The following is a 17563-nucleotide window of genomic DNA, read 5'->3' as shown; positions in this document are numbered from 1 at the left end:
GCGGAATATGATTTCTGGAACACCCTTGTTTACTTCCGGCATGTGGGCGGTCTGGCAGCACCGCGACAAGAATAACCAGCTGTGCGGGTGCTAAAATTCTATTGCGCAACGCTAAATTTCTAAACACTCGCCTCGCCACACACAACTTCACTGACACCCGCTCAAAATGGTAAGTAATGCAAATTCCTGCAAATAGAAGCACTTTGCTAATCAGAAACAATTTGGTTCCGGCCAGCAGGGCCCAATTCAAAGGTTGGTGTACACATTCGGTCAGCGCACCTGTAGCCAATTGCCGATGATCGGCGCAGCAACGATAACCCACACAAAACCAACTACAATGGCCCTCTCCATCCGCCAATCCTCCTCCTCCGTGCTGGCCACGGAGTCCTCCAATAAGGGGATGATTATTCTGAATCGTCCCAAGGCGCTTAACGCCATCAACTTGGAGATGGTACGTAAAATCTACAAGCACCTGAAGAAGTGCGAGAAGTCCAAGTCGCTGCTGATCATCAAGGGCACAGGTGACAAGGCCTTCTGTGCCGGTGGAGATGTGCGTGCCCTGGTCGAGGCGGGCCCTACGGATGAATCGAAGAGCTTCTTCAGGGAGGAGTACAGCACGAATGCCCTGATCGGAAACTATAAGATTCCCTACATCGCCATTATCGACGGTATTACCATGGGCGGTGGCGTGGGTCTGAGTGTGCACGGCAAGTACCGGGTGGCCAGCGATCGGACGCTGTTCGCCATGCCCGAGACGGCGATTGGCCTCTTCCCGGATGTGGGTGGATCATACTTCCTGCCTCGACTGCAGGGAAAGTTGGGCCTCTATCTGGGTCTTACTGGATATCGACTGCGCGGAGGCGATGTCTTTTACTCGGGCATTGCCACGCACTACTGCGAGAGCAGCAAGATCCCCGATCTTGAGACGGCACTGCTTAACTGCCCAGATGCGGATGATGTGCCTGAGCTGCTGCAGAAGTTTCATTCCACGCCAGAAAAGCCCTTCTCGCTGGACCCTGTCTTGGAGCAGATCAACAAGAACTTTTCGGCGGATTCGGTGGAGGGGATTCTAGAGAATCTGCAGAACGACGGCAGTGAATGGGCCAAGAAAACGCTTGAGGTGAGTGGTGCACAGTTCACTAAGTGATAAGAACATAATCGGATGTTAATTGGCTGAGCCAATCATCGCTTGGCGCGCGCTTTTAGCGCCTTAATATTTGATCCGTTTCCAGCCAATTAGCGACGCTTTAGTTGCAGCACGACTTCTCTTAGCTAGAACATATAAGTTACACTAGTTCATAAAATCAAACCAGCCATTATTGCATATATATATATTAGATCTAGATTTTGAATTTTTGTTGCCTTGCGTATTTGTTGTTTTGTCACAATTTTCATATCAATTTATAATTTTTACCTTATTAGCAAAATCAAACACGTCATAGAATTTTATATCGTAAACTAGTGTTATTGATTCTTTCTTTTCCTTAGACCCTCTCGAAGATGTCTCCCACCTCGATGAAGGTTACGTTCCGACAACTAGAGCTCGGATCCCAGCTGTCTCTGGCTCAGTGTCTTATTATGGAGTATCGTCTGGCCGTGCGTCACTTGGAGCGCAGTGATTTCAAGGAGGGAGTGCGCGCCCTACTCATCGACAAAGATCAGAAGCCCCAGTGGCAGCCAACCAAGCTAGCCGATGTCACTGAGGAGCACGTGCAGTGGTTCTTCCGCAAGCTGCCGGACACCGAGGAACTCAAGCTGTAATGTAGCAAACCTAGTTTTCTTTTTGTTTGAGCCTGGCAATCCTGTTTGTCTTCCGTTGAGCCGCTCATTTTTATATACACACAACTAAACATCTCTGTATATATCTATGCAAGTTTGAGTTATGTTATGCATGGTTCCTTGCCTGCCGTTCTGCAATATTCTTTATATATCTTTACCGTTCTGTGGCCACAGTTTGACGAGCTCTGTCGGCTAATTTTCCGCAATCTCTTCTCTGTTTCATTCCAACAGCGAATAACTTCGAGGAAGAGTCCTATTCGCCGGTATTTACAAATAACGATTGTGAAATTCAATGCATTTAAATATATGATATACATATATGCCTATATATATTATATACAATTCGTAGTTCTAATACAATCAATAATTGTGCCTAAAGAATCGTTAGAATTCGTTTACCAAGAATAAAAAGAAGTGTATACGTTTAATAACTGATCGTTGTTAGTGTCTAAGCGCTGTTATCCTTTAGCTTGATACTGTCCTCCACCATGTTTGTCAATTCGACTAGCCGATCGATCTGGGTGGCCTGAAAGTTTAGTTTACAGAGCTCCTGCTTCCAGGATGTGACATCCACTCGCAGTTGGACGCGAATCTTATCATCGTCAGACATCACAGCCGAGCTTCCAGTCGATATAGTCGCGGATCCACCACTTTTTACATTTCGCAGGCGTCGCAATGACTCTTCGGTTTTCTGTACGGATGTGAGCACATCGCTCACCACATTGAAGTACCTATAATGCGAATAAGAGTTCAGGGAAGTTCTATCCCACCGTATAATTATACTCACGCCTTGGTTATGTGACTAGCAACCTCCGACAAAATCTGTTCCACCACCAGGGTGCCAAGCTGGGACTCGTTCTGCTGGGCAAAAGCTTTCAACGGTCGAAGCATTTGCTCCACATAGCTCGAACTTCGTGTGGGAACCTCTCGATTCGTTTTGCGATACAATCGCGGCAAGTCGTTTACTTGGCGCACATTTTCCGTCTCGCATTCTCCGATCAGCAACTCCACCAAGGTCTTCTGTATGTTAGTCAAATGCGCAGCTAGCGTGTCGGCTAGGCAGGACATCGATTTGGCCAATACGTCACTAAAGATGTTCGTACACTGTTCAACGGGCACTGATTTAATAATTAATTGCTGAAGCTCTGGCAGATACGCGTCAAGCTTGCAAATGTCTGCATGTAGGGCAATTAAAAACTGGTTACGAGTGTATGACTTTGAAAAGTTGCTGCCCTTCGATAGAGCAATGGCATCCGTGATCCAGCGCGAAAGACGCAGCACAATCTGTACATTAAGTTTGTAAAATTTCGGAAATACTTCGGGGAGGTAAACTCCCTCGCCCCAACACCTTGTAATAGCTTCCTTAGCGGCATTAAATGCGGATATTTTGTAGTCCTTATCGGTGAGATTATCTTTTAAACTGTCATCCTGGAGCACCGGCTCCAGCTGGGCTTCAAATTTACCCGCAATTTCCTAGAAACATTACACATTAACCCAATGTTCTATTATAACCTTATTTACATACTTGAAAGCATATTTGGAAGTAAACAGGCAGATTCCAGCGGGCCTCGAAGTTTTTTGTTTGCTTGTGCTGGCGATAGAACGTCACGGCATGCTCCCCGGAACAGGTCAACAGCTCCTCTATTTTACCCAGGAAGTCGCGAGTGCACTTGTATTTTACATAAAACACCTCCGAGTTGCCAGGCGCAAATATAGAATTCATGTGCAGTTCAAGGCGAGTCTCCACATCAGACCAGTAACTATTAACCACGAAGTTAAAGCCCGGAAACTTATCTGAGTATAGCGTAAGGCGTAGCAGATCGGTCATATGCAGCGATATAAAGTTGAGGATCTTGCTGTAGATGCCAGCCAATCCCTGCGGCGAATTTTGCAACTGTTGTTCTCCAATGACGCCCATCATATACGGTGCCACCACATCCTCGCGGAAGGCGCTCTCAGCCTGGTCACAGGCATTTAGAGTTATGTAGATGCGTAAGCAGCGCTCCAAGGATTCCGGCGCCGATTTGCGGGCCTGATTAAGTGCGTCATTGAAGAAACGTCGCAGATGCTGATGCAATTGCCCTTCAAGCTGTAGGATCTTCCCTTGATGCTCGGCGCTTAGATGCTTGGAACAGTGTTTTTCATGAAACTTCAACTGAATTAGGTCCAGGGCAGCGCGCTCCAGGTCAACGGCCTTAACTGGCTGTTCTCCACTGAGCTTTCGGTCGATTAGATCCTGAAGCTTGTTAATGGTCTCATACACTTTCTTTAGGCTCTGCAGCCCGCGTTTAAACTCGCGAAGCTGACGCTTCTCCTCCAGCTGGGCCCTTAGCTCGGCCACGTTCTCATCTATCAAGCCGTGAATGCTCTCGATGTCGCTGCGGAACTGCTCCAATGGCTGTTGAATGGTCTTTATATTCTGGTCCAGTCCCACCAGGTTTGCGCTCAAGTTTACAAAGTCTGCGTAATCCTCGTTAATCAAATCGATCATGGCCGCCCGCAGACCTTTGAGATAAAGTCCCAGGTTGTCGCGAAGCTGCTCCAGACTGGGTGCATTTCGGTTCTTGTGCAGAAACTCATCCACCGAGAAGTTTGACTGTTCGAAGGAATTTTAGCAAGCGAACGCATCTGACATGGATTACTTACCTTCATAAACTCATTCTTGTCGAAGCACAGCTTCTCCGCTGTGCTGGTGGAACCGGCGGTCAAGTGAGCCGACTTCTTGCCCGGATCATGCATTGCCTTCGGGCTGTAATTTAATTGTTTTTACCTTTTTAACCAATTCTTGCCACGAAAGTTTCTCGGTTATCAGCACCGATATCAATAAGCGATATTTGTCGGCAACTATCGATACGGTCGATACCTAAATTATCGGAAATTTGTTTACAAGAAATTTTTGCCGACGCGATTGAAAAGAATACCCATTAAATTTAAATAAGCCCTTTAAATAAAATTGCGTAAGCCGTTCACAATGCCGAAAAACGGAAGTGCTGGTCATCGGAACAATGCGCCCAGGAAGCGCCAAGTACCGGCTGCCCAGCTGGATGAAGAGAATCCCATTGTCCAACAATTTCGAATTTATTCTAATGAATTGACCATGAAACACGATCGCCATGAGCGAATTGTCAAGCTAAGCCGGGACATTACCATCGAGTCTAAGCGGATCATCTTTCTGCTGCACTCCATTGACTCCCGTAAGCAGAACAAGGAGAAGGTCCTGGAGGAGGCACGTCAGCGCCTGACCAAGCTGATCGAAGTGAACTTTAGGGCTGTGGCCCTGGAACTGCGCGACCAGGATGTCTACCAGTTCCGCAGCTCCTACTCTCCAGGACTGCAAGAGTTTATCGAGGCCTACACCTACATGGAGTACCTGTGCCACGAGGATGCTGAGGGCGAGAACGGGACCAAGAGCGTTTCTGATTGGCAGGCCATTCAGGCGGTGATGCAGTACGTCGAGGAGAGCAGCAAGCCAAAGGAAGAACCAACTGAAGGCGAAGATGTGCAGGCTATAGCTCAGGATGAGAGCCCCAAGAAGTTCCAGTTCTTCGTGGACCCTACAGAATATATACTAGGACTTTCCGATCTTACTGGAGAACTGATGCGACGATGCATAAACTCGCTAGGCAGTGGTGATACAGACACCTGTTTGGAGACCTGCAAGACCCTACAGCATTTCTACACTGGGTTGGTTAGTTCCCCCTTAATTAAACTCAATTAACTTCCGTTTCCCTTCAGTTACATCAGTCTGAACTGTCAGAGAGCTCGGGAACTATGGCGTAAGATCACCACCATGAGGCAGAGTCTTCTTAAGGCCGAGAATGTCTGCTACAATGTAAAAGTTCGCGGTGGAGAGGCTGCCAAATGGGGCGCAACTTTTGATCAAAAGCCAACCGATGAAGTGGACGAGGGCTTCTACTAATGAAACTGTTCATCAACAGAATATATATAAAGCCACTATTTGGTAAATGAAACGTATATTTTAAGTTAACAATGAATTTGAATGTGTAGTCTAAGAAAGGTCATCGCCACTTATGCGTTGGCTATCAAACTCCAGCTCATCATCCTCATCTTCGTCTATGTCTGCGCCTGGACGGTAGTCTGCATCCTTGTCATTGTCGCCACCGAAGGGTTCATCCTCCTCATCCGTCCACGAGTCATCGTCATTCTGCCGTTTGGCTTGTCGTTGACGCAGGCGATTTCGAATGTTTTGCGCGGAATTGACTACAGTGACCTTAAGCCAAATTATAGTCGAAGTAAGCCAGGCTTCCTACTTACAATCCGCCGGATGGGAGTAATCCTGGAAGTGAACTGGGTTACGGCGATAGCATGCGTTCCCAAAAGGACAAGCTGGAGTTCCAAGGGGTGGCGCAGGAAAGTCTGGTCGCCGGTAGTCCTGGTCGCCCGGATGAGCTTCTGCACTTCGATGAGCTGGATTTCGCCTGGCATTGGAAGAATGTATTTCTTGAGTTGATGATATGGGAGTTCGTAAGTGTGCATCACCTGTAGCACCGTATGCCGAAGCGGCAAGAAATCCTAGTGCTGCTTGAGGATACGGAAGAGTCTTCGACGGCTCCCTGTGCATTGTTATTAGTGGGTTCGGTCTTTACCTTCGCAGCTGCAGGTGGGATTCCATTGTTCGCTGGTTCAGTTTTTATCTGGATTGTAGGATCAGTGCTTGTGGGCGCTGCAGCGGGATTATCTTTATACTCTCCATCCTCCACTGGCTCAGCTTTTATTTTAATTGCAACTTCGTGATTTGTTTCACCTTTAATGGATGCCACTGGTTCCTCCGACTTAACGCGCTTTCTTGGGCTGTTTTCTGCGACAGAATTTCCATTGCCATTGTGTGTGATATCCTCAGAGGATTTTCGTTTATCGCCACTATCTGCTTCTGGTCTGTTGATTGCTGCCGTCTCATTGGCCACTTCTTCCAATGCTTCTGTTGCATTCATTATAAGCGAATTAAGTTAAATTTTCAAAACATTTGTATTTCACAAGAACGCTAATATATTTGATTTTGGTGGCTTGCAACACTGCACGATATGGTGATGGATCTTTGATATAGCTTATTTATACTTATCGATAAATTATTGGCGCCAATTACTAGTTTAATAATTAAAATCGTGAATTTAGACTAGTTTTAGTAGACGTTTTTTATTTTGTACAGTTTTAAATACATATTGAATCATATAACAAGCAAAATGCGAATACATTGTATAAATATAGGATCCCGTGTATGCGTCTTGAATAACTCCTTAGTTTGCCTATTCGTATGTGTGTATATGTAATTGCTTGTGGCCCAGAGACGGATGCTCCAATCCCACGGATTTATGGATAGGTTGGAGCCTTGCTCATGGCACCTCTGAATATGTATGTATTTGAGTATGTAGTTGCTGCAGCCTTTTCTGCGGAGCAGGGACACCGCCCAAGCCCCAGCCGACTGCAATTTAGTCGCATGGCACATTCGTGATACTGTCTTGGTCATGGCGGATCCAGGGCGACTGCTGGGCGGGTGGTCATTGCATTAAAGGTAAAATAAGCGATATGATCGAGAGGGAAAGATCTTTTGCGGGATATGTGACAAGCGCGCCCGTTCCACGCCCAGTTGCTCAGTCCCCCTGGAAGTTCGACATGCGTATCCTACAGAGTTGTCTCAGGAACATGGTTATGGCCTTGTTCGTAGTCCAGCCGCAGGTCAACAATCTTCTGCTCGAGCTTCCTCACACGCAGTTGGTACTTGCGCTTGGTGTGATCCAACATTTGTCCCAGATTGCTGAAAGGGAAATATTGAATATTTATTTGAATAGAATAGAATCAAACGAATCTTACTGGTTGGATTTCTGCAGTTCACGCACATTCTGATGCAGTTGCTCATATTTCTCGTCGAAGGCCTTTTGCGAAGCTGTTACATTCGCCAACAGCGTTTGTATGCGCCCCTTGAGCTCCGTTTCCCGAGTTAAGGCCTCCACCAACTGCTGCTCTGTGAGAGCCGCATGCTCCGCCTCCGAGTACGAAACCCGGTTGTTCGCCTGCAGTTGCTTCAGGGCTTCGTGGAGTACGCCCACTCGCTCGTTGGCGTTCCGCCGTTCCTGCTCGGCCTCTTCCATTTTCGTTTTCAGCTGTAAATTCGAATCGCGCAGTTCAAGTATTTCTTGCATAATCACTGCTGTCTCCAAGTCAATGGGTGACTTCTTGTCCGCGCTCCGCAACTCGTGCTCCTTTTCCAAGGCCAGGCGCTTTCTTTCGTATATGTCGCTGAAGGGTGATTCTAGACTGACAATGGTATGCTGGACATTTGAACGGCGTCCCTTTAGCTTGGAGACGTGGTACCGCAGGCGGTTGTCGTCGTCGGCACACCACGGACGGCCAGTCTTTGGGGCATCCTCTGGGCCCAGGTTGATGTTGTGCTGCCACGGTCCCAGGCTATTCTCACACACGTTTTTTTCGCTATCTAAACGTGCCAGCAGGTGCCTGGCCACAGCCTCCACTGATCGTCGGCTATCTTCGGCTGCCACCGATTTCTCCCCCAGCAGTGCCAACCTAGAAACCACGATGTTTAAAATAAAGACAACAATGCGGCAGTCACCATAACTGGACTTACTTGCTTTCAAGCAGAGCCAACATTACGTCGTAGGCCTCGATGGCGCGATCACTGCAGTTTAGCGCCAACTGCAAAGCAACAGCATTGGACTCATACTTTCCGCATAGCAGATACAGGTGCTCAGTGTGCTCCTTGCATTCGTCTAGCGTCAGTGCCAACATGGTGTTTCGCATCTCCAATTGTTCAACACGTCGTTGCAGCCGCTCCAAATCCTTGCTCAAATGCAGAGGCTCCATAAAGTTCTCCATGAATAGGTTTTGCTCCTTTAGCTCCGACATCAAATGTTCGACCAGATTAATTTGCTTAAAAGGATAATGGTTGAAATGTACTCGCTGAAAAAGGTTTGATCAACACACCTCGTTGCTCAAAGATGTATCTTGGGATGGATCTTCACCAGATTCATGTTTGCTGGCGCATCGCAACTTAACGCGTTCCGCCATTTTCGGTACCGCTGGGACACGTTTTTGCGGGCTTGTCAAGGAAGTGCAAACTGAAAACATCTGGTTTTTAAACCATGATAACATCGGGAAGGATTACTTGTATTACCATTCAAATCATTCAGTCGCTGTGCGCACTCGTTGACTTCTGATTCGCAGTCGAAGGCGACTTTGGTCTGCTCCTCGACCACAGCCGCATCCTTGGTGGAAATCTCGGACTGGAGAAGGGCGATTCGAGCTCGCAAGTGCAGAACTTCCTCCTGCAGTGCCTCCACTTGTCCCTTATGGCTAAGTTCCGGCGGTCTGTGGGCAACGTTCCCTACACTGGTGGTACTGCAGGCGCCTTCGAAGTCTTCCAGCGGTTCTGTCTGGCATTCGGCATCAGGATTGGTGAGGTTAAGCTCGGAGTTGTAAACTGAACCCTCCTGAAAGCTGAGTTCTACAAATTTGACTGTGTATTAGGGATTTGTTTCATTCATATGGAACTTGTACTCACCACTGCCCTCAGGCTCTTGCTCCTCCATAATAACGTGATCCTGCTTGCTGCGCAGCTTCTTGCTTAACTCTGCGATGACACAGTGCATCTCGGTGATGCGACACTCGTGGGCCTGGCTGACAACCTCCAAGCGCTTGTGGCATATTTCCCGCTCTGTGTTGCTCTCTGTGAGCTGCCTTTCCGCCTGCTGCAGTCGCTGTGTTAGATCCCGCACCCGGTTCTCCAGCTGCTGTACAGACAGTTGCTCAACCTGGGGGTGAATCAGAAGGAAATAGGCGGATTAGAGGTTTCTAGGTGGTTATCGTTGGGGTCATCACGTTTATGGGTCGCCTGGCCAGCGGATGAGCCATCAGCGTGTACTCCCAACTGCGTCTCTTGTCGCTGGGCGCCGATGGCGTATCGCTGCAGCACAGACAGCTCAGGCTGCGCGGAAGCAGTTGCTCCGCAATCATGGTCCAGTGGAAAATTTTGACTGACGATTACGTCGTCATCCGACCGCGGATGCATCCGCGCTCTCCGCCGTTGCAACTTGACCCTCAGCCTTCCACACGCATCTGCGCACTGGACGCCAACCGAATTTCAAGCCCAAAACACTTTAAAAACTAAGGCCTGAAATCTATGCGTTTCTTAGCAGAAAATTTAAAACAACCCTAATAATTTAATTTTAAAGTATTTTTTGATTAATTTTAAAATTTAATTTAAACGGAACTCTCTCCTTTCATATTTAGTACCTATGTACCAAAGCTAATTATAATATTGATTTTGTTGATTTCCGAGGTGGGTATTTATCTCAGTGTGGCACCATTACTCACTTTGTTGACAATGTCTAGCGTGGAGCAGCTGGATATGTTGTTGTCGCTTTCGGTGGTGTCCCGCTGCGTGTGCTCCGGCGAGTCCAGGTCGCAGGATCCCACCAAGTGTCTGCCACCCGGTCCTCCTCCGCGCGGCGAAATGCTACCGAAGACGTACTCGAAATCTTCGCCAGCCGCGCTGCCGGAGTGCTTGCCCTGAAATCCGCTGGAGTCGCGCTGCTTGCCACTGCGACGCGGCACATCGGTAGCTATCTTGGCCACCCGGGCGACCTGTACATCATTCGACATGGTGGCGGTGGGCGGCTGCAACGACTTCGCGACTAGAATTGGCCTGATTTTGGCCGCGTAATGATGACTTTCGATTGGTGCTCCATTCCCAGGATATGTGGCACTGTTGGTAACTCTACATGGCTCTTAAAAAGCGTGTCTTAAGGCATTTTTAATTCAAAAACTCGAAATTACTCCAGCCAGTCGGGATATTTATTGCATTCTTATCAGAAAATGTATACCCAGAAATGAGAGTGTGTGAGAGTGTGTTTATGCTGACGGTATACAACACTCAGAAATATCAATTATCGATAACATTGCCGCGCCTTTTGAACCTGTAAGCTAGACCCATTATATTTAACACAATACCGATTTAATAATGATTTCTTTTATATAATCTGGCTTTATTGTACGCTGTTGCGGTAATATACATATATTATATCTTTTGTCAACACTGAGATATGGTTCCATCTATTTCTTTGGGAGTTCTCAATTGAACTAGTATTTCTCTAAGGAATAGCCGCCAGATTCTCTGCTCGTATCGCCACCATAGCTTCGTAGTCCCGCATGTCCAGGTCGTGAAGTGCTTTCTGGACCAGAGTGGCCAGGTGAGGCGGCAGGTCCTTCAGATCCTCCATACGTTCCCGTGCCACTGCACTGGATATCCGCGGTGTGCCGTTGCAGCGGCTGCTCAGTCCGCAATTGCCGGAATCTGTTGTGGCGGATGAAGACTTCTGGAAGTCGTCGGGCTGCACATCTGCCCCATACACAGACGAATCCACGGACTCGGTTGAAAGCGAGGACATTCCATCGTCGGAGTGCAGAGCCTCAACGGACTTGTGCTTTTTAGAATCTTCACGATCCGCTGTAGTAGCGATGCCTTCATTATCTGGTTCAAGGGACGGAGTGCTGCTGATGTCGGCGTCATCAACCATGGCGGCACAATAACCATTGAGGAGCAGTTGGGAGGGCGCATAACCGTATTCCACGTCCTCCTCGTGCTCCTCGGTGTTGTCATCGTTTCCGGAGAGGAGCTGTTGCCACCGCTGCTCCAGCTCCGTCATCTTGCCAGCCAGTATTCTGCGGGAAATATGTTTTCAATCAAATATGTATGTTCTGACTTTGAGATGGATATTCCCACTTGTTGGTCTTCTTCTGGTGCGTCAGGGCCAAGTTCTTGTCGTTCAGATTGTCCAGCAACGCCAGACACAGGGATTTTAGGTCGCTTAAGCTCTCTGTTTTCTGTGGCAGATCAATGCCACTCTCGAGGATTGTTTTCACTGGAGTACATCAAATTAGCAAGGTGTCAAAGAGCTAGCCACCATATAATAACTCACCTTGCCGGGGGCTTAGAATGGTGTCCTCATTTGTGCCGCCACCGCCGAGTTTTACAATTCCCTTCTTTCTTTTTGCATCCAATATGGTCTGAATGATTTAAGCATAAATAACTAAATAAAATGGTAAAGAGTCCTAACTAATATAGTACCTTGTACTTATTGATGCTCTGTTTTGTGAGCTCCAGTTCGCTGTCTTGGATCTTCACACGTTCATGCAGGTACTTGTTCTCCAGCAAAACACCATCAATGTCCAGGAGCTGGAAGCGAAATCAATAAGTATCAATCAGTATCAATAAGTATAATTTGTTAACCCACCCTTGGATGCGTTTTCTTAGCCCTGAGGGCCACAAAGAGCTCATGATTAAGGCGATGTGCCTTGCACTTGTAGGCATCCCGCTCGGTGATCAGCTCCTCCTTCTCATCGATCACCGCCTTCAGGTCGAAGGCCAGCTGAGCATTCCGTTTCTTGAGTCCTTCCAGGTGGCAAATGAAGTTGGCCCGCTCTCGACGCCACTGCAGCTCCTCCTTGTTGCGAGCGGCATTCTCGCTGGCCATCGCCTGTACACGTGACTTGTTGCTGGCCTCCGTATCCCGGAGGAGTTCCATGTCGCCATGCAGTTCGTTGAGTCGCTGCCTCAGGGCTTCCACTTCTGTGCTGAGCTTCAGGTTCTGCTCCCGCGTCTCATGGAGCAGGGCTGCCAGGCTGGAGTTCTCGCTGAGGGCTCCGCATCCACCGACAGCCAGGAGTTCACTATTACTCTTCAGCGCGGAGTAGCGCAACTGCAGAGTCTCCGCCACCAGCTTGTACTGGTCTCGTTCCACGCGAAACTGCTCCAGCTCCTGGCGCAGGATCCTCAGGGCCTCCACCTTGCTCTGCAGTTTCCTGTGCACCGCCGAGGTCTGTAAGGGTGGGTCATACAGCACGCTTGGTTCGTTCGAGGGTGGGGGCGGACTCACCTCTACATTGTACGTGGCCATATGTTGACCGAATCCGTGTTGACTAGCCACATCGTCCATGTCCATGCCGAATGCTTAAGTGGGTTTCCGTATGCCGAGCTCTAGATGTTGGCATTGACAGTGAAAGGAAACTGGGGGCTGTCTGGACCCAGCTGTATTACACTTTCTCGGGCTCCAAGGACTCCATTCTGGCCCAAACACGCAGCTAGAGTGAATCAATTTTACATGCGCTTGCGCGGTAAGCCCTAAATGTAAGCTGCATATGTTTGAAATTCGATTCATATCGATAAGTATATTTTCACTGGATTTAAAGTAAATATTTTTGGTAACAAATAATTTCATTTGGAATTAACCAGACAAAATCATAAATTAAAAAAATGCATCATATATAGAAAACGTCTTGTTGTAATCTTAAGAAATCACCACCTTAAAATAGATTTATTGGAATATTTGCAGGAATACAATTTTATTCAGAAATACTCGTAGTTAGGTACGGATTTTTCGATATAAATGTCAAATTGGAACAAACCCCTTCTGGTGCACATATTTTTTGGCAACTCGACATTGCACTTAACACTCTTCTGCGAACGATTTTTACATCGGCAATTGTGGCCGTTTTAAAATCCATCTTTTCGACCAGCTTTAGCATGCATTTTACTTAAGATATATAAATGTACTTAGATTGAAAAGGAAAGATCTCGGACTTTGCCATACCTTTGAAACCAATCTCCTCATTTAGATCGGAATATGAAGGCATTCTTTCTATTAGCTCCTGACCACCTATCTGCCGTTCAAGTTCTTTTCCGGGATGGCTGAAAGAAGTATGTGATGTCCTTTGGACCTTCACCAAGTCCTGGATGTGTTCTTCCTTTGGTGGCACGATGTGAGACTCGCATTGCGTCCAGCATGCCTCTCTTATGTTGGCCGCCTTGCAAGTCCTACGAAGATGACACCTTCTTTTACTCGATTTTCGTCTTAGAACGCATAAGTTTATCACCGAGCCAGAAATCTTTTAGATCGTCTTATTTTTCTTACCCCATTTTTTTGTCCTTGGCTTTATTTTCCAATAAAGATATGATGCTGTGCTCGTTGTACGATAGCCCCGCAATCAACTTTCTATTGGTGCCCAGTAGTTCTTTCAATCCCCTTATATGGCTATTTAGCTTTAGACTGTATGCTTCTATTCTGTGCAATGCCTTTTCTGCATTATTCAAGTGATCATTAAAGGAATGATGTGACAGCGAAATAGAATCCCCTTTTGTCTCCACAATCATGTCGTTGCAGTACAATGCTAGCCGAAATAAAGCTATATTGCTTATTTTTTAGAATTTAGAATTTTAGGGATATGACTACTTACGTAAAAGCTATATACTAGTTATATAGACGATACTGAAAGTGCACAAACATTCAAGGAATACATTAAGTCTTAGGGATAGGTTAAGAACTAAGATATTCAGCGGGAGCTCATGGCTTTCGCAATGGTGACCATTTTGCGCACCACGTTAGAGTTGGTTCCATAATAGGGGTCTACGTCCTGTTTGCCCATGGTCACGTCGCACTCCATTCGCGTGGTGGTGGGCGCCACATAGTCCTCGCCGGCAGTGTCCTGGGCGGAAGCGTGAAACTCCAGGCAGCGACTGACCGTGAGGATCTCCTCCAGGTTGGACACCTTGATGCCGGCGCCGGGCATTACTATGAAGTCCCTTTGATGTTTGGCTATCAGCTGTGCCAGGCAATCCACACCATCGGCAGCCGTGGGTCGAAATCCGCTGCTCAGCAGACGTCTAAAGCCTAGTTCCCGCAACAAGTGGACATTTTCGTCCATGGACTTCTGGTCAGTGAGGTCGAAGGCGCGGTGAAAGGTCACTGGCAGACCACCCGACGCCAGCAAAACGTGCCGACACTGATCCACGTTGATGCTGCGATCCGGATTCAGGGATCCGAAAACGAAGCCATCGGCACCGTTTTCCCGCAACAAGTCCATGTCCGTAAGCAGGGCGCACATCTCTTCGTCGCTGTAGACAAAGTCGGTGCCCCGCCGTGGTCTCAGCATGCAGTAAATTGGGATTGTGAGCGTTTCCTTAAGGGTTTTCAAGGTGCCAATGCTAGGTGTCAAGCCACCTTCTCCCAATGCCGAACACAGCTCAATCCGCGAGGCTCCGCCAGCCTCGGCGGCAAAAGCAGATCGGATGGAGTCCACGCAGACCTCCAACTTTATTTCGTGGCTGGACATTTCTCTTATCACTGATAAACGGACAGGTAAACAAAAATAAACGAATTTATTTCGCAGATCCGATAGATCGATGTAAGTCAGCTGTTTTTGCCAGCAGCTTGTACAAAAACAATCGATATATAACCGAGCAAGATATGTTCATCGATAAAAACCAGTTAGTTTCCAGTGTTGAGTAGTTTGACGGCACGAAAAGCAACACTGTGCTTGTGCTGTTGTGAACAATTTTTGTTAATTTTTTAATTTGATTTGCGAGCGTCGTGCGAGCGAAGCGACGGACATTGCACGGAACGGGAACCGCAACTGGGTTCCTGCAGCATGCGCCAGGACACCTAGGCACCAGTAGAGAAGACCAAGCGCACTAGTAGCAATGACAATGGGCGAGCCCACGTCGTCTCTCGTTCTGCCCGTCATACTGCGGCCCATTTTCTCCCAGGTAGGTGAAACGGTCCCAGGTGCTCAGCTCAGCTCATCTCCGCTCTGCTCTGCTCTGCTCCGATCCCGAGAACCCAAAACCGTGCCTCCAAACCCTTCAGCCCCGCCAGATCGGGGCCTGTTGCGTAAACCCTTACATGGGGTACTTGGGTTTGTAATTGCCTAACGTTGTGTACGTTTACCTGCAGCTCGAGCGACGCGACGTTGGCGCTGCCCAATCTCTGCGCTCCGCCATTCTCAAGTCGGAGCAGAACAATCCGGGCTTCTGCTATGACCTCGTAGCCACAATTGTGCGGCGGGCCGATCTGAATGTAAACCTAAACGAGGCCGTGCTCCGATTACAGGGCAAAATTACGGAAGCGGACCGTAAGTAGCCACGCCAGCAGCTAAGTTTCTTGGCTAACGACGATTCCCCCTTCCACAGTCAATGAATACCGCTTGACTCGCACGGAGGAGCCGTTCCAGGAGCTCAACCGTAAATCCGTGGCTCTCAAGGTGATACTCAGCCGCATACCCGATGAGATAAACGACAGGAAGACCTTCCTGGAGACCATCAAGTGAGTAAAAACTCGAAATCAAGCTAAAACGCAGTACCTAAGAGAGTCTAGCTTTAAACTTACAACGTAATTTCACTGCATTTTACAGGGAAATCGCCAGCGCCATAAAGAAACTGCTTGATGTGGTCAACGAGATCGGCTCGTTCATACCTGGCGTAACGGGCAAGCAGGCTGTGGAGCAGCGGAAGAAGGAGTTTGTCAAATATTCCAAGAAGTTCAGCACAACGCTGAAGGAGTACTTCAAAGAAGGACAGTAAGTATGAAGAATCACCTGTAGTTACTTATTTACAATTAGTGTTATCACACGATACTTTGCGACGCCAAGACAGCCGGTTTCTTTAATCGGCTCATATCTGGTTTCTTATCGTTTCGGGCCAACCGTATGGATGATGTCATTCCGTTGGAATTCCGGGTATTGTTTGGCTTATCATTTTGCGGCGGAGATTGGGAGGGGCGGATATTAAGCCAGAGACCCGCCTATTTTAAATTTTAAATTGCTTCGATTATGTTCTGATGGCTATTATTATTATTATTATTACGTTGACCTTTTCGTATAATTGAGGCCGATTAGCATTATTAATTCCAAGGGTTACAGCAAGGATTTTCTAACCGATTCTCTTTGATTTTATCTATTTTCAGACCTAATGCAGTATTCATAAGTGCACTTTTTCTAATACGGCAAACGAATCAAATAATGCTGACAGTTAAGAGTAAATGCGAGTAGAGAATTAAATCCTTTAATTATGGCAAATTTTAGTGGCATTTTAATTTTATGTTTAAATAACGATTTAACAACCCGAACCCAACCCCAAACAATTCAAATAAACTCAAGAGAGAACACACACTTAAAAACACAATTGCCGACACAGTCCAAGTTAAATGTTTGAACGCAAATGAAAATCTGTTGTAACTAAATAAATAGGCCTAATTTATATGGTATATATGTATTACACATACTCGGACACTAAATTCTGCGAAGCCTAAGCATTGTAATTAATTAGTGAGGATCTATTTATCGAGACGGACGATGTGTGCGAGAGTTTCTTTTTCGTTTACAATTTATTGTAAATAATTCCTTATTTTTCTGTTAGAAACAACAAAATCGGCTAGTTTGTTTTTGTTTAGGAGAAGCGCCTACGAATAAATTTAAAATTAGTGGAAAAAAACGAGAAACAGGAAATGTATGTACTACGAGGAGAAGACAAACAAGAACATGAACGGAACACTTAAATTTTTAACTGTTTTTAATTGTTAGAGTTTGAAATTTAAACACTATACATAATAATCTTTTACTTAATGATATGTTCTATTTGAAAACTGCGAAAGCGAAAGACATTAGTGGCTGACAGCACTATTAACAGAGGATAGAGAAGAAAATTATTTTAATTAATAAAATGTTATATGAAAATCGAACACTAAGCAAAAGTAAAAGAACGGCAACAAACTCATAATGTAGACATAGCGAAAAGAAAACGACAAATAAATGTATTTATATTCCAAAACTGAAATGAGTGTTTTATATCCAACAATTGCTCGTTTAAAATGTTATGTAAAATGACTTTAAAATTTTTTGTCTTAGGTATGATATTATCTTGGTATAATTCAAAATTATTGTTTGTATTATTGTACCTTAGTTGTTATTCCAATCTGAGAAT

The 17563-nt window shown here is 46.6% G+C and overlaps 9 protein-coding genes across 16 annotated transcripts; 3 read left to right on the top strand and 6 right to left on the bottom strand.

Annotated features, from left to right (window-relative positions):
• The first annotated feature begins 24 nt into the window (after positions 1-24).
• Positions 25-2207, top strand: LOC6553094 (3-hydroxyisobutyryl-CoA hydrolase, mitochondrial). Of its 4 annotated transcripts, none has more exons than XM_026978143.1 (4): positions 25-169; positions 236-1120; positions 1489-1757; positions 2011-2207. In XM_026978143.1, exons 1-4 carry the CDS (start codon positions 167-169, stop codon positions 2015-2017), a joined length of 1164 nt encoding a protein of 387 aa, XP_026833944.1. In that variant the 5' UTR covers positions 25-166; the 3' UTR covers positions 2018-2207. The 4 variants fall into 4 exon arrangements, with proteins under 4 accessions (XP_026833944.1, XP_015009786.1, XP_026833946.1 ...); XM_026978145.1 differs by having other exon boundaries at positions 26-169; positions 239-1120; XM_015154300.2 differs by having other exon boundaries at positions 1489-2207.
• LOC6553095 (conserved oligomeric Golgi complex subunit 2) lies at positions 2068-4636 on the bottom strand. Its single transcript, XM_001980014.3, has 4 exons — positions 4426-4636; positions 3305-4375; positions 2567-3252; positions 2068-2510 (listed from the first exon to the last, which is right to left on the bottom strand). The coding sequence occupies exons 1-4, from the start codon at positions 4516-4518 to the stop codon at positions 2228-2230; spliced, it is 2133 nt and encodes a 710-aa protein (XP_001980050.1). The 5' UTR covers positions 4519-4636; the 3' UTR covers positions 2068-2227.
• On the top strand, positions 4614-5774 carry LOC6553096 (translin-associated protein X). The gene is made up of 2 exons (XM_001980015.3): positions 4614-5463; positions 5515-5774. The coding sequence occupies exons 1-2, from the start codon at positions 4751-4753 to the stop codon at positions 5696-5698; spliced, it is 897 nt and encodes a 298-aa protein (XP_001980051.1). The 5' UTR covers positions 4614-4750; the 3' UTR covers positions 5699-5774.
• On the bottom strand, positions 5737-6852 carry LOC6553097 (aprataxin and PNK-like factor). 2 transcript variants are annotated; one of them, XM_001980016.3, is made up of 3 exons: positions 6280-6852; positions 6055-6218; positions 5737-6000 (listed from the first exon to the last, which is right to left on the bottom strand). In XM_001980016.3, exons 1-3 carry the CDS (start codon positions 6729-6731, stop codon positions 5789-5791), a joined length of 828 nt encoding a protein of 275 aa, XP_001980052.2. In that variant the 5' UTR covers positions 6732-6852; the 3' UTR covers positions 5737-5788. The 2 variants fall into 2 exon arrangements, with proteins under 2 accessions (XP_001980052.2, XP_026833971.1); XM_026978170.1 differs by having other exon boundaries at positions 5919-6010.
• LOC6553098 (colorectal mutant cancer protein) lies at positions 6749-10678 on the bottom strand. Of its 2 annotated transcripts, none has more exons than XM_015154684.2 (7): positions 10126-10678; positions 9314-9563; positions 8927-9256; positions 8737-8870; positions 8381-8682; positions 7609-8319; positions 6749-7552 (listed from the first exon to the last, which is right to left on the bottom strand). In XM_015154684.2, exons 1-7 carry the CDS (start codon positions 10411-10413, stop codon positions 7420-7422), a joined length of 2148 nt encoding a protein of 715 aa, XP_015010170.1. In that variant the 5' UTR covers positions 10414-10678; the 3' UTR covers positions 6749-7419. The 2 variants fall into 2 exon arrangements, with proteins under 2 accessions (XP_015010170.1, XP_001980053.2); XM_001980017.3 differs by lacking the exon at positions 10126-10678 and adding an exon at positions 9631-9910.
• A 97-nt stretch (positions 10679-10775) lies between these two features.
• Positions 10776-12997, bottom strand: LOC6553100 (coiled-coil domain-containing protein 149). The gene is made up of 6 exons (XM_001980019.3): positions 12687-12997; positions 12045-12629; positions 11879-11986; positions 11730-11817; positions 11534-11672; positions 10776-11472 (listed from the first exon to the last, which is right to left on the bottom strand). The coding sequence occupies exons 1-6, from the start codon at positions 12750-12752 to the stop codon at positions 10902-10904; spliced, it is 1557 nt and encodes a 518-aa protein (XP_001980055.1). The 5' UTR covers positions 12753-12997; the 3' UTR covers positions 10776-10901.
• Positions 12998-13051: 54 nt separating this feature from the next.
• On the bottom strand, positions 13052-13972 carry LOC113563980. Of its 3 annotated transcripts, none has more exons than XM_026978176.1 (3): positions 13722-13972; positions 13401-13660; positions 13052-13343 (listed from the first exon to the last, which is right to left on the bottom strand). In XM_026978176.1, exons 1-3 carry the CDS (start codon positions 13958-13960, stop codon positions 13153-13155), a joined length of 690 nt encoding a protein of 229 aa, XP_026833977.1. In that variant the 5' UTR covers positions 13961-13972; the 3' UTR covers positions 13052-13152. The 3 variants fall into 3 exon arrangements, with proteins under 3 accessions (XP_026833977.1, XP_026833978.1, XP_026833982.1); XM_026978177.1 differs by having other exon boundaries at positions 13401-13624; XM_026978181.1 differs by having other exon boundaries at positions 13052-13660.
• A 5-nt stretch (positions 13973-13977) lies between these two features.
• On the bottom strand, positions 13978-15341 carry LOC6552996 (copper homeostasis protein cutC homolog). Its single transcript, XM_001980020.3, has one exon. It carries the CDS (start codon positions 14917-14919, stop codon positions 14140-14142), a length of 780 nt encoding a protein of 259 aa, XP_001980056.1. The 5' UTR covers positions 14920-15341; the 3' UTR covers positions 13978-14139.
• Positions 15059-17416, top strand: LOC6552997 (programmed cell death protein 10). Its single transcript, XM_001980021.3, has 5 exons — positions 15059-15352; positions 15540-15717; positions 15776-15908; positions 15997-16161; positions 16548-17416. Exons 1-5 carry the CDS (start codon positions 15287-15289, stop codon positions 16630-16632), a joined length of 627 nt encoding a protein of 208 aa, XP_001980057.2. The 5' UTR covers positions 15059-15286; the 3' UTR covers positions 16633-17416.
• The last annotated feature ends 147 nt before the right edge of the window (positions 17417-17563 follow it).

Source organism: Drosophila erecta, unplaced genomic scaffold (assembly GCF_003286155.1).
Source record: "Drosophila erecta strain 14021-0224.00,06,07 unplaced genomic scaffold, DereRS2 tig00000000-arrow-pilon, whole genome shotgun sequence".
NCBI classification, from domain to species: Eukaryota; Metazoa; Arthropoda; class Insecta; order Diptera; family Drosophilidae; genus Drosophila; species Drosophila erecta.
The sequence above is the reverse complement of the archived record's forward strand: the minus strand, read 5'-3'. Positions and strand labels throughout refer to the sequence as shown.